Genomic DNA, 15,015 nt, shown 5'->3' with positions numbered 1-15,015 from the left:
ATATGACCAACTTAATATCTCTTTGTACCATTTTGTGAAAAATCATTTCCTCAGAAAGGAAGCTTCTTTTCGTTTTACACTACTATATGCCCATATGCACTTGCTTGGTAAGTGTTTTTAAGTCTTTTAAAAAGCAAAGTGTTATATTTTCCTAAGAAGATTAGAAGTTTCTTGAGAACCTGTAACTTCTATTTCTTTTTTAAGCAAACTCCCACAGAACCTACTACAGAATAACATTCAGCATACATATAAATGAGTAGCTGACTTCCCTGGATTCATTTTCTCCTCCTGTAAGCAGGATATATTGTCAAGCACTAGTAATTCCCCTAAGGATAACTTACGCGTAATTAAAAAACACTGCACACACACAATTATCATACAGCGCAGGCTGGGTGGGTGATGAAACACTCCTTAACTGACTGCACAGAAAATGTAGTTTTAGCAACTTGTTCTATCGCTCAGTCTGAGGGGTTACTGCCACCACTGACCTCTGCAATGTTAATTCCCTGAGTATTCCTGAAAGTCTTCACTTCCTTGCACAGTCCTTTTCCCAAAATCAAATCCAAGATTTGTCACCTAATTGGTTCTTAGTGGGGATAACAGAGATAAATCCAAAAATCCAAAATATTTTCTTAAATCCCTATTAGAAATTCTATAGGGATAAATGCTAATCCTTCAAAGTCTAAGACTTGGTTCCTGAGTGGATTTTGTATCACACTGTTTAACATCCTATCTTTCCTAAGATATACTTAAAATTTTTAAAAACTTCTAAATATTACAAAGTCTTAGAGAGATAAAATCCCCTTTCAATCACTGAAGTATTCCAATTGGGTATAACTCCCTACTGTACCAAGCACTGGGGCAGTTTCTGATGGCCTTGACCCCAAATTTGCCTCTCTGTAGCTTGAGGGAACTGTGTTTGCCAAACCTCTAAGAGACAAAGTACTACTTATTTACTACTGCACCTTTCAAAAAAATTCAAGCCTCTAGGTTTAAAAAATGGCTCACAGTAGGATATGGTAAGGTTTCCTCAGGCTCGAAACTGATAGGGCACAAACGGACTTTAGAAACCTACTCTAAGCCAATTATTTTACAAAAGAGAAAATGAGGTGGATAAGAACTAACAAATTCAAAGAGTACGTTGGTGAAACCAGCATACTTAGAATAAGGGTACTCAGACTTCCAGCTGGAAGCTCATTTCATCATACCACCCACCTAAAACGTACAAGTATGGACAGCACTGAAATCCCTCTGCTTTCTAACAGAAAAAAACAAAAAGACTACAACTTTCTGCTTTCAAAAGTGAGAGTGAGAGGCAGAGGTATGACATCTCATTTCACAGAGGTAAATAATTTTTTCGTAAATATCATTCCATAATTCAGATTTTTTTTTTTTTTTTGGTGGCTGGCCAGTAAGGGGATCTTAACCTTTGACCTTGGTGTCCATAATTCAGAGTTTTAAAAATTGCCACTGAGGTATAAATGTCATGATGAGCTTGTCCTGGAGGCTAAGTGAAATGAAACTGAACACCAAATCTTCTCTGAAACCTGATGGGTTTTCACCATAACGAACTATGGTAGCTATTGATTTTGTGTCCCCAAAGCTATCCTCATTCTCCCTTTTCCATTAAAAAAGTACGTAGTCCCTTGGTCAGAAGGATGGGCATGGGTCCTAAGCCTGGCTAATCAAGTATCTCAAATCATGTTTATGCTGTTCTAAGTAGGGCCAACCAGAATCCTTTCCTAGAACTGTGTGTGACACAGATGCTGAGAAAGATAAACTCCCTCCCTCTTTCCCACCATGTGGAGAAGGCTGTCTATAGTAGGAGAGCCTAAAACCAACATTCAAAGAGAAATAGAGATAAGCAGAGATGACGGATAGAAAGAGATTCTGGCAATGTCAAATCCTTGGTTCTCAGCTGGCTGGTTAGCTCAGTTGGTTAGAATGTGGTACTGACAATGCCAAGGTACAGGGTTCAATTCTTGTACTGGCCAGCTGTCAAAAAAAAAAAAAAAAAAAAAAATCCTTGGTTCTCATTCCTGAGCTGGTTCCTTTGATTCTGCAAGTTAGCCCTGTATCTTTATCAACTATAAAAGCCAGTAAATTCCTTTTTGGCTTAAAATAGTTTGAATTGAGTTTCTGTCACAACTCAAAAATCCTAACCTATACTTACCCCAGGAGAGAGGACTAGATAGACACTGCCCTTAATACAGGGATATCAATAAAGTTTTGTTAAAAAATTTTTTCTTGGGTCCGAGCCCGTGGCGCACTCGGTAGCGTGCTGCGCTAGCAGCGCGGCGACGCTCCCGCCGCGGGTTCGGATCCTATATAGGAATGGCCGGTGCACTCACTGGCTGAGTGCCGGTCACAAAAAAGACAAAAAAAAAAAAAAAAAATTTTTTCTTGTTTTAATTTGTATGCCTTTAAACAGACTCTACTGTCTCTTCTATCATCCTAAGAACTTACACCCACCAACTTCACTGTTTCTGTTAGATGGCCCCTAAATGTACAGGTTGAGTACCCCTCTTCTGAAAATCTGAAATCTGAAATGCTCCAAAATCCAAAACTTTTTGAGCACTGACATGACACTCAAAGGAAATGCTTACTGGAACATTTTGGATTTCGAATTTTTGGATTAGGGATGCTAAACGAGTAAGCATAATGCAACTATTCCAAATTTGGAAAAAAATCTGAAATCTGAAACACTTCTGGTCCCAAGCATTTTTTTTTTTTTTTTTTTTTAAGTTTTATTTTGTCAGAGATATACATTGTGGCTGATTATTGCTCCCCATCACCAAAACCTCCCTCCCTTCTCCCTCCCCCCCTCCCCCCCAACAATGTCCTTTCTGTTTGCTTGTCGTATCAACTTCAAGTAGTTGTGGTTGTTATATGGTCCCAAGCATTTTGGATAAGGGATATTCAATCTGTATCTGAGTTTGCCAGTGCTTCTGTAGGATGTCCCTACAATTTTTTTTTAATCCTAATATAAGCTTGTTTCATTGGGTTTCCAATAAAAATTTAATATAAAATATATTCCAGATAATACAAGTTAAATGAGATTTTACCTATCTAGAAAGTCAAAAAGACAGTCTAGGTATCAACATTATAGTATGCTAGGAGGCAAAATTCCAAAATTTAAAGCATGTTTTTAAATTTGTAACAACTGAAATCAATAATAAATAATCTCAAACCTACCTCCAATAAGGCTCCAGTCTGGAAGAATTTCAAAGGCTTTTCAATTGAATAATAAAGGCTATGGTAACTACCCGTAGCCAGGTATGCTCTGACCAGACCAACTGCTATAACCAGCCACCTAATAAAAGAGAAAAGAGCAATCAGGAAAAAAGAGGGTAAGTAGGCTTTAAGGTAATAGAAAGATGTGGTAATAACAGATTTTGCAAAAGGTGACCTCAAGAATCAGTATCCTGCATTTATCAACCATGGCTCTCAAACGCCAAGTTGAAATGCATAGAAATGGTACACCACCAATAGCACCTACCAAGAACGTTTAGCACAGCTGTGGTGGCACCTCACCTACCTGGCGCCTGGTTTTCTGGCAACCCTGCCTGTTGAGAACAAGGCCAAAATGAAAGGAATAACCTAAAATAGTCCTTGTGCAACTAAATGAGGTGCCAGTAAGTCTAAGATGAGAAAAAAAGCCAGTTAAAGGAAAATTTTTAAATGGCCTGTGCTTTTAAAGGGTCTTTAAAAACAACAGAGTGGAGAGAAGGTTTTGTTTTGTTTTTTTCTTTTTTGGCAGCTGGATGGTAAAGGGATACGATGTTTTAAGTTATTTTTAAGCATCTTACGGGTCCCCATACCAACCACCCGCCAATAAAAAAAAAAAAAAAAAGAAATAAAAATTTCCAGAGAATTTATTTTTTTTTAAAAAAAGTATCTCACAGGAACTTACTCATACCCTTTTTTTTTTGGCAGCTGGCCAGTATGGGGATCTGAACCCTCAACCTTGGTGTTATAACAGTGTGCTCCAACCAACTGAGCTAACCTGCCAGCCTTATACCTTAAAATTTATCGTTTTAAAATTACATATGAAATAATAATAAAAGGTTGGTTTTTTAAGAATAAAAAGTTTGTTTTAGCTGAATTTCCCAAAATAACTCAGGAAAGAAAGCCAGACCAACACAAAACACAAAAAACAGGGAAGCACATAGGCATACAGCTATGAATGTTATATTTCTGTTCCACTGTTCTCAAAAATAAAAAATTACAGGGTTTGACATTTATTTAAGTTCCGTAATGAAACCAATTGACTTTTATTGTTAAGGTATGTCTCCTGGAAGGCAGTAATAGATTTATCTAAATGTACAATCTCAGCTAGGGAATGGGGTATGCGGTCTATGTTACTTCTAGAAAACTACTAAATGGCACATCAAATAAGAGTTTGTAAAAGAAGAAATGAATTTCTTAATGGTGTAAATGGTTCAGCATTAGCAGCCTAGGAAAAAAGCTTACTTAGCTCTCAGAATCCCAATTTCTCTTCCTGTTTTAAGACACCAATCCTTACCCTCCACCCCATTCTCTATGTTCATTATCCAGGAAAAAAGACTTCTTTTCTTCTTCCCCAATGTACCTTAAATTCCTTCTCCAGTACAATGCTGTCATTAATGCCCTTGCTAACACAAGAATTTTATATATAAATAACACACACACACAGATTCCTGAATGTTCTTTCAAAATCAATCTATGTGACCATTTATGTGATAAAGAAAACTTTTATTTGTAATAGTTCTTTTGGCCTGAGTCAAGAGAAATGGGTTCTAGACCCAGAACTGCTAACAAGTTCTATGATCTCAAGCAAGTCAAGCAGTCACAAATTCTCTGAGCCCAGGGGCTCGCTGGTTGCTCAGTGGGTTAGAGTGCAGCCTTGTAACACCAACGTCAATGGTTGGGATCCCCACACTGGTCAGCTGCCAAAAAAACAAAAGAAAGATGTACAACTTCTCTGAGCCTAGGTTTCAACACCTACCATTTCTTTTTTTTTTTTTTTAATTTTATTTTATTTATTTATTTTTTTTAAGTTTTATTTTGTCGATATACATTGTGGCTGATTATTGCTCCCCATCACCAAAACCTCCCTCCCTTCTCCCTCCCCCCCAACAACGTCCTTTCTGTTTGCTTGTCGTATCAAATTCAAGTAGTTGTGGTTGTTATATCTTCTTCCCCCCCCCCCCCAACACCTACCATTTCTAATACAAGCAATAAGCCTATGATCCTCCCAGGATATATACGTATATATTTTTCATGAAAAAAGCAAGGTGCTAAACTGTAAATATATATTAGCATCTGTATTGTTTTTTTTTTTTAAGGGATGGGGTGGTGTACATACATATTTGCTTATATTAGCATCTTAAGGATACACAAAATTAGTTGTCTTCAGGGAGGGGTTCTGGGTGGAAGGAAAGAGTGGGAAGAAAGATTTTCACTGTATGCTCTTGTGTATATTTTGAATATTGAACCCTGCTAATGTACTACCTATCTTTAAAATAAATAAAACTGGATGTTAACCATACAATTCTTTCAACTTTTCTGTATGTTTGAAATTTTCCATAATAAAACGTTAGGGAATTTTTTTTTTTACAAATGAATACAATTTAAAAATATGTAACAAATAGTCTGATCCTGAGATCCTCCTCACCAAAACCATGGGATCAAAGAATTGTAGAACTTAGAGGAACCTGAAGATCACCTAGCCCAACTCTTTACTTTTACAGATGAAGAAACTGAGGTCCAGAGAAATAAAGTGATTTATCCAAAGTCACACAGCTGATTAGTGTCAGAACTAAAACTAAAAACCCGCTGTGATAAGGGATGGACTGAAATGAGGAGGGATAAAACCTGAGGGTCTCACCAGTAACTCTGCCTTCCACTTCCCAGTTTCCACCATGAATCCATCCTAAAAAGTCTAAATTGATCTAAAGCACAGCTGCTCATGTCACTGGTCAAAAACTTTGAACGCTTTTCCAATACCTTTCAAATGAAAGCTCAGTCAGGATTTTGAAAACTGCCGCCTAAATGAATGGTCACTCTGCAGCCACGGCTCCCTCCACTCCCCTCGGCTGGAACAGCTCACCGTTCGTGACTTGCCGCCTGGGCTGTCCTCTGCGCTGCAGGGCGGTCCGGCACACCGCCCCCTATACCGGCACCTGTGGCCAGCCCACCCGTCCTCCAAGGCCCTCCGGAGCCACGCCTGGGCAGCCTTCCCCGCGCCCCCCTGCATCCCGCATCTCCCGCGCCCCGGTGCCTGTCAACTTGGCTCGGCCCCCCGCGCAGGCTGGCGCTCGCGGGTAGGCACCGGGGCCGACTCAGCTCTCGGCCGCCCTCAGCGGCCAGGTGCCGGTTCCGGACACCGCCCGCCGGGGCTTCTCTGCTCGCCGCTGGCCCCAGAGCTCCCTCCCCGGCCAGGCTCGCTCCTCGCCTCCCCGAGCCCCAGCCTCACCCCGCAGTCATCACCACATTGTAGATGACCAGGTACGCTGTGGCCAGAGGCCCCGGGCCCTTCTTCTTCCGCGTGCCGCTGGCTTCTCCGGCCCCGGCCCGGCCGCCGCCGCCGCCCCCGCCTCCATTCCCCTTCGTCGCAGCAGTCGCCGCCGCTGCCGCCATGTCAAGTGCCCGGCGCCCACTCTCCTTGCGCGAGCACCTCCGCCCGGACTCGGCAAGGCGAGGGGGCGGAGAGAGAGAAGAGGGAGAGGCGGGGCCGGACCGCAGGGCGGAGCCGGACCGTAGGGCGGAGCCGGGACAGCGCCCACGGCGGCCGCCATATTGGGTGAGGGCAAAGACGCTCCTGGCGCTCCCGCCCCTCGGCGCGCCTCTGCCGCCACTGCCATTTTGGATCAGGGTAATCTCCGCCTCGTGCGCCTCTGGTAACAACCTCCGGCGCCATCTTGGATTAGGTCAGTGTGGCTTGTGGTCACCCCCGCCAGGAACGCTGTTTCTGCCAGCTGCATGCTTCGTCGTGCTTGGATATTCGCTTTTCTGTAACCTCCGTCTCCCTATTCGGTCAACTATGTTTTCATTCTCCCTTCTCCTCTTGGCTTCTCCCAATGGCTCTATCTTCACACCTATATACAGTCGCCCGAGTATTCTGCCATTTTGGATCAGGGCGATTGACGCCGACTTCGCTTCCCATGAACCCCAGAGGCCGAAGGGACCATCCCTTGTGCCGGGTGCGCTCTGCTTCTTAACCGGTAGACAGGTTGCAGGTTCAGACTCTGTTTCTTCCCTGCGTTTTGATTTTAAGTTACTAATTGAGTAGAGAATCCCGCGTGGCCCAGGAGGCAACATCGTCTGTGAGAGCTGGGAGGGTGTTCAAGTGCATTTTCCAGCCCGAAACCGCGTGGGCTGGCCCGTCGTAGGGCAGGAGGAAGACACGCGATTAGGTGGTAGGTTGAGTGTGAGGTGCAGAGTAAGGGAGAAGATTTATACCCACAGTGGTCAAAAATAGCAGAATGTTGGCTTAGAGGGAAAACCTGCCCACTGAGGCAAACTGGAACAGCTTGAGGAAACTGCTTCAACCGGCTTAACCCCTTTCCATTCATTGCTTTGTGCTAGGGTTTCCCTACTGTCAATTTTCACACACTCATGCATCTCATGAAATGAAATACTGAAAATGTAGTGGTATGAAATATTTATGCATTCATTCCAACAAGCGTTTATGGAGTGTCTCCTGGGGTTCAGGGTGTGGAGTATACTTACGTTTATAAAGCAAATATATTTCACAGGGCCTAGTTTCTTGCAGTTTCAGGTTTAGCCTAACTTCTTAAAAGTACATATAAAATGTTAACCTTGCAAAAGACAGGAAATTTTTCCCCAGGCTAGTCTCTGTTGTAAGATAAAGAATTGTAGCACAGCAAGGGTGCTGGCTCAGAGGACAGACAGGTTGCTGGTTGATATATAAAGATACTGGGAAATTGCTGTAAGGAGAGAGAATGTTTGCTAAGATCAAGCTTTTGTTGGTGGATCGACTTAACTTGTTGCAAATTGCATTATGGAATATCACTTTGCTTATTTCACTGTTGCTACCAGCCTCTATTGTTAAACTATAACCCCATCTATGTTCTTTTCCTGTAACTTCCTGATCTGGAGAATAAAGGTGGGGCAAGAACCCCAATCTGTGGTTAATTTCCCAAATGGAAGGAATGCCTCTCTCTTGAGGGTTTGGGAGATTAACCCCTTCAGGGCTTCTCACTGCTTGGAAGAGATGGGCTTTGAGTAATCCTTTGTGGCTCTGTCACCCAGGGGAAAAGGGGTGACAAATCCATGGGAAGCAAAGCAATACACAGCGCTAAATGAAAGAGGCAATGCCTTTGGTCTTCCAAAGGATATATGGAGGGAGCCAGATGAAAATAAATACATATTAGTTGGTGAAAAGTGATATCAGTTAGGAAGTTATTACAATAATTCAGGCCATAGTTATAGTGGTTTGAGCCAGAGTGGTAGTGACTGAGGTGATGAAAACTGAATTGAATACTGGGCATCGTTTAGAAGTAGAACTCATAAAATTTGTGGATATATTAGATGTGAAGTATGAGGTAAAAGAGGCATTGAGAGCAACTTGGAATAACTGACTCGTAGAAGAAGCAATTATGAAGGCAGAAGTCAGGAATTTTGTTTTTTACCTGTTGAATTTGAAATGCTTATTAGACATCCAAATGGGGAAGTTGAGTAGAAAAATTTAGACTTCTTCAGAGAAGAAGTATGGGCTAGAGATATAAATTGAGAGTCATCAGGGTGATGGTATTTAAAGCCTGAGTCTTGGAGAGATTGTGAGGTAGGAACTGAACAATTGTTGGGGTCTCAATACTTTACTACCTTCACAGATTGTAGAGAGATTTTGTTGCCTTATTCTCCTGACTTCTTTAAAGAGCAAATTGGTAAGCCCAAATTGCAAATTGTATTAACCTAAATAACAGAGAGGGAGACTCTCTAAAAGAAAATGATATTTATTCAGCAATGGTTATTGCAATAGGAATATGTGTGCCATAGTAAACTATGTGTGTATTCAAGATTGGGGTAAGGGTGAGTTTTGAAAGGCAGAATGAGGAGGATTTCATAAATTATTTTGAGTCTATTATCTTTGGCTATAAGGATCAATAACAAAGGTGATGTCAGTCCAAGGTTGGACAGGCAGTTGCTAGACAAATGTCATTGGAGAAGTATTTTCTGTGTATGGTTATGGTGGCATTTGTGCAAGATTGTGGTTTTTGCAGTCTTTTGTGATAGTTCTTGTTATCAGGCATATGTGCCTGAGAACCTTCCCTGGCTTATGCTTCTCTTGCTCCATTTGTTAGGATTTTAACACAAGTGTTAGGGTTTTAACACATTTTGATTCTGAGAACTTTCAGTATTGTAATCAGAGAAAAAAAATTTTTTGCAAAAGAAAAAGTGAAACATTTTTCAAAACAAATTATCTTTCATTTAAAAGCTTCTTTCATTCATGTAATTGATTTTTTTCCCCAGTGTAATCTACTTAATGGGAAAGTAGGAGTGCATGAGGCTCTGACAATTGCAAATCAATTTAAGACTCAATGTATCTTCCTGAAGTTACTCAGGCCCAGCTCCAAATTGTTCTCTACAGTATAGTATTAAATAAAAATTATAGGAGGTCATTGTTTGGACCAAGCTCCTGCACTAGGTCCCAACAGACTAGACTAAAAATCAAAATCAGGTCACTCATGTTGAGGTTCCATATCACCAACCAGAACTGAGGTGTTGTCTGATCTTCCAAGAAATCAGGAAAGAGAGAACAGCTTAATTGCCCAAACAGGCCAGGTTCAATTGGATGATGATGCAGTTCCCTCTCTCTTTAATCCTTACACAAAAGATAACCTGAAGGAACCTGATGTTAACCAATCAATTATTTCTCTATTGTTCTGTTTCCTTGTTCTTGTCTTACAAGGGAAGTAACTTTGAAATGACCAATCCACTTTTTGCTCTTTTCAGCCCTTTTTCTTTCTGTAAAGCCAACTTCCTCTGCTTGATTCATTGGAACACTTATTCTATCTTATGAAACGAAGTGTTGCCTGATTCTAGAAACACAAAGCCAATCAAGATCTTTAAACTTGTTGTAATTTTGTCTTTTGACAACAGTCAGTGATCTTTTCCAAATACAACTTTGCTTGTGTCTTCTGTCTTTCCCTACCCCACCCCCTTAAAGCATTTACATGGCTTTTAATGGCACTTAAAAATTAAGTGTAAAATATTTAGTGTGGCCTACGGAAATTTTCATGTTCTGGCCCCTACCTCCCTCTTCAGTCTCACTTCACACCACGCTCTCCCCAGTCATACTGGTTTTATCTTAGTTCTTCCAGTGAGCAATGCTCCCTTCTGCCTTAGGGATTTTGCACATGCTACTCCCTACCTTTCTCCTCCTGATCTAAATTTTGCAGTCACTTTCTCAAGGGAAGTTTCCCTGTACTTCCAGAATGAGTCATTCTCTGTGCTATGGTCTCCATGTACTTCTCATTACATGCACCATGGCAATTTTATATTCATTCATGCAATTTTCTCTCCCCCACTAGATTACTAGTTTTATAAGACAGGAACAGTGGTATTTTCTTGTTAGTGGTGGTTTTTTGAGTTTGTGTTTGTGTGTTTCTCCCTCATTGTCTGAATCACCACCTGGCAACAGGATAGTCTGGATCAATCATAGTTTCACTAGCAAAAATAATTATTTCAAGATTTAGCACTCTGACAACACAAGTGGAGCTCATCAGAGTCCTTCTGTGAAATTGATATATGGATGCTGGCATGTAGTGTTTGTCTTTTTGCTGGAATTGTTAAAGATAAAGTGATGTAATCCTAAGGCTCCTGGAAACCATCTTCCCTTCCATGTGGAGAGATATTGTTGATAGAAAGAAATTGAGCAGACATGAGAGGGAATGTGTGTCTTGGGAGCCTTGAGCCTTAAGGCCTGGCACCTGCTACTTTTCCTTCAGTTTTATGAGTCATCTCACCATTCTTTCTCGTCAGTGAGTCAATACGTTCCTTTTGCTTAATCTAGCAGTGCCTAAACAAAGATTGTGTCTCTTTCCCATTTATCCCAACAAAAGTCCTGGAAATGAATCTCCTTAGTTTGGCTTGAGTCACATGCCCATCACTGAGCCAATTATTGTGGCCAAATGGGATAAAATATGCTGATTGGCTGGGTCTTTGTAATATACCCATAGTGGGAAGAGGGGTAGCTTCACCCAAACTGCATGAATTGAGTTTGGGGGGATGTAGTTCCCCTTCTTACTAGAACTGGTGAGGGAGAGGATGTTGTTTCCAGAAGGAGGTGATGGATGCTGGGCAGGTATGGTAGGCTGAAAAACAGTTCAGCAAAAGATATTGATATCAAATACCTGGGACCTGTGAATGTTACTGTGGGGAAAATAGAATAGTTTAGTCAGACTCCGTCGACTCAGGTCTGGTTGGGGGTCGTGCAGCACATTTCTTGTAAACAAGTTGTGTGTGGGTGAAGTTAGTGTGCATGTGCACCCATGTATCTTTCTAGTTGTGTTGCTATTGTGTGTTCTTCAGTTTATGAAGCAGGGCTGGCCAGCAGAGCTGGCATCTAAGCATCTAAAAATAGAGCATGTTTACTCTGCTTGCAGCTGCTCAGTTTCAGTTTTACTTTCAACCTTGCTGGTAGCAGTTGAGTTTCTGAGTTTCTCTGTGGACTGCTTAGCTCATAGTGTTGTGTGTGCTGAATAAAGACTATTCCTTCTTCAGCCAAGGCTCCAAGGACCATTTTGTCCAGTTACCTAGCTCGTAGACCTGCATGTGAAGGGTTTGTGAATGGGCTCGAGGGGTCTGTGAGCTCCAGACCCTAGCCCTAGCTCTACAATTGGCGTCGTTGGCAGGATTACACAACAGTTACCATATGCAGTCCCCCAAAGTTATTGAAGGTTAATCACCACTGTAACTGTTTAGGATGGGAAATCCTCTTATGGTAATTGAAAGTTGAGGCCTTGAAGAGGTGATTAGATCGTGAGGACCATGCCTTAGTGAATGGTGGTCATGGATATGGTTCTGAGGGCTTTAAAAGGGCAGCACATGAGAGTCTCTGTCTCTGCTTCCGCCATCTTGCAATGTGATACCCTATGTTGCTGAAGCCACTGCTAAGGAAGACCCTCACCTGTTGTGTGCCCTGGACTTTGGACTTCCCAGCCTCTGAAACTGCAAGCAATAAATTTTGTTTTCTTACAAATTACCCAGTTTCAGGTATTTATGTTTTAAGCAATAGAAATAGACTAATATACCATATTTGGAAAAAGAGTTTTGCAGATGTATTTAAGTTAAGGATCTTGTGATGAGAAGATAATACTGGATTATCCTGGTGGGCCTTAAATGCAACCATATATATCCTAACAAAGTAAATGCACAAAAGAGAAAGAGACAGACAGACAAGGAGGAGGCAATATGACCAAGGAGGCAGAGATTGGAATGAAACAACCACAAGGTAAGGAATGCTGACAGCCACCAGAATCTGGAAGATGGATTTTCCCTTAGAGCCAGAGGGAGTGAGGTCCTGCTGATAACTTAATTTAAAAATTCTGAGTTGTGAGAGAACAAATTTGTTTTAAGCCACCAGTTTGTGGTAATTTGTTACAACTTCCACAGAAAACTAATACAGCAGCTAAAAACAACAGATACTGAATGCATATTATCTGCTTCTAAATATCTTACAGCATAGTGTGAGGGAATAGCAACATTCAAAGAACAACTGAGATTCATTGTATTATTCAAATCTGTATCTTTATTAAACTTATTATCATAATCTTTAAAAAAACACAAAAAACAACTGTGGACATTAAGCATAGAGAGGTCTAAGTAAACATAGACCTCTCTGAGGTCTTAGCACATTCCTCAGACTTTGTAATTGTGATAAGTCGAGGACCTTGAGATGAAATTATTCTGGATTATATGGGCAGACCTGAATGTAATCACAAGGGTCCTTAAAAGTGGAAGAGAGGGGCAGAAGAAGAGATGGAGAGTCAGTCAGAGGGGCACATGACTACAGAAGAAAGGCAGAGAGAGATACAATGTTTCTAGCTTTGAAGATGGAAGAAGGGGGCTTATAGGATCTAGAAAGGCAAAGAAATGGATTCTTCCTTTGATTTAGCCCAATGAAACCTTTGTCAGACTTCTGACCTACAGAACTGTAAGATAATAAATTTGTGTTAAGTCACTAAGCTTGTGGTAATTGTTATGGCAGCAATTGGAAACTAATACAGCTAATATATCCACATTGATATTAGTTGTAGAGCTAGGGCTGGGTCTGGAGCTCACAGACCCCTCGAGCCCATTGTCTAGACTGGGTCACAAACCCTTCAAACACAGGTCTACGAGTTAGGTAACAGGAAAAAGGTCCTTGGAGCCTTGGTTGAAGAGAGAATAGTATTTATTCAGCACACACAGGTCTAAGAGCTAGGCAGTCCAAAGAGAAACTGAGCAGCTGCAGCAAAGTCCAAAGAAAAAACTGAACAGCTGCCAGGAAAGTAAACATGCTCTATTTTTAGACAGGAGCTCTGCCAAGCAGGTGCTTCACACACTGAAGAACACACAGGAATAGCAACAAGCTAAAAAGATAAAGGGGGGGCCGAGCCCGTGGCGCACTCGGGAGAGTGTGGCGCTGGGAGGGCGGCGACGCTCCCGCCGCGGGTTCGGATCCTATATAGGAATGGCCAGTACACTCACTGGCTGAGTGCCGGTCACGAAAAAGACAAAAAAAAAAAAAAAGAAAAAAGATAAAGGGGCACCCATGCGCACTAACTCCATCTGCACACAACTTGTTTAAAAAAAAAAAGTGCTGCACCACCCCCAACTGGACCTAAGGCAAGGGGGCCTGACTACTCTATTTTCCTCACATTAGTCAAAAAGCATTACTAGAAATAAAACCTTTCATGATGATGAAAGTTCAGTTCACCAGGAGAACCTAACAATTTTAAATGTGTATGCATAATTATATGGTCTCTGTGCTAATGTGCCAGTCTGTGTAGAGAATTATAAAACTTTATTTGATGACATTAAAGAAGACCTAAATAAATGGACAGTTACTGAGTTTGTGGGTTGAAAGACTCAATACAATAAAGATGACTATTCTCTCCTAATTGATTTAGACATTGTATGTAATCTTAATCAAAATTTCAAGTGGTTTTTGTTGTTTGTTTTTGTTTTTATGGAATTTAACAAGCAGATTAAAATTCTATATGGAAACGTAGTAGTCCCCCAATTGCCAAGGCATTGGGAAAACTTGCTTTATGAGATATCAAGATTTATTATAAATTATAGTAATTAAAACAGTGTGGTATTGGCATAGGGATGGCAAAGAGACCAATGGAACAGAATAGAAAGCCCAGAAACAGACCCACACATATATAGATACTTTGTGTATGAGAGAGACACAGCACAGACATAATGGACTTTTTAATAAATGCTGTTGAGATATTTGGTTATACATATGGGAAAAAAATTTTCCCTATCTCACATCATACACAAAAATCATTGTTAGGCTTAAATATGAAAGACATTTATAGCTTTTAGAAATTAATATGGGAGAATGTCTTTATGGCCTCAAAAGTAGAGAAAGAATTTCATTTTATTTTATTTACTTATTTTTTTGGTGCCTGACCAGTACAGGGATTGAACCCTGGACCTCAGTGTTATCAGCACCATGCACCAACTAACAGAGCTAACTGGCCCGCCCAGAGAAGGAAATTTAAAAGTAGTTATCAAAATTACCAACCATAAATGGAAAGATTGATACAGTTGACTCTATTATAATAAAGAACTTCTATTCATCAAAAGATAACATAAAACAAACCAAAAAAGGTACAGAGTAGGAGAAGATATTTGCCACACATGTAACTAATAAAGAATTACCCTCCAGAACAACATGAAAACTTCAGATTAATGAGACAATCACAATGAAAATGTGGGGGGAAAAAAAGGAAAAGAAAATGTGGTCAAAAGACTTGAACAGGGACTTCACCAAAAAAAAAAAAAAAAAATATA

At 40.9% G+C, this 15,015-nt stretch overlaps 1 protein-coding gene and 1 non-coding gene across 2 annotated transcripts in view; one reads left to right on the top strand and one right to left on the bottom strand.

Moving 5' to 3' along the window:
• The window catches only part of HACD2 (3-hydroxyacyl-CoA dehydratase 2), a 91,383-nt gene extending 84,762 nt beyond the window's left edge, over positions 1–6,621 (bottom strand). The window contains exons 1-2 of the mRNA XM_063099908.1: positions 6,458–6,621; positions 3,196–3,313 (exon numbers count right to left, since the gene is read on the bottom strand). Of these exons, the coding sequence (XP_062955978.1) occupies positions 3,196–3,313; positions 6,458–6,621 (282 nt within the window). The remainder of the gene's footprint in view (positions 1–3,195; positions 3,314–6,457) is intronic.
• On the top strand, positions 1,921–1,994 carry TRNAV-GAC (transfer RNA valine (anticodon GAC)). Its single transcript has one exon. It is a non-coding gene; the product is annotated as a tRNA-Val (tRNA).
• Positions 6,622–15,015: the final 8,394 nt, after the last annotated feature.

The sequence above is a fragment of the Cynocephalus volans genome, chromosome 1, assembly GCF_027409185.1.
Source record: "Cynocephalus volans isolate mCynVol1 chromosome 1, mCynVol1.pri, whole genome shotgun sequence".
Taxonomy (NCBI): Eukaryota; Metazoa; Chordata; class Mammalia; order Dermoptera; family Cynocephalidae; genus Cynocephalus; species Cynocephalus volans.
This window is presented reverse-complemented; position numbering and strand designations above follow the sequence as displayed.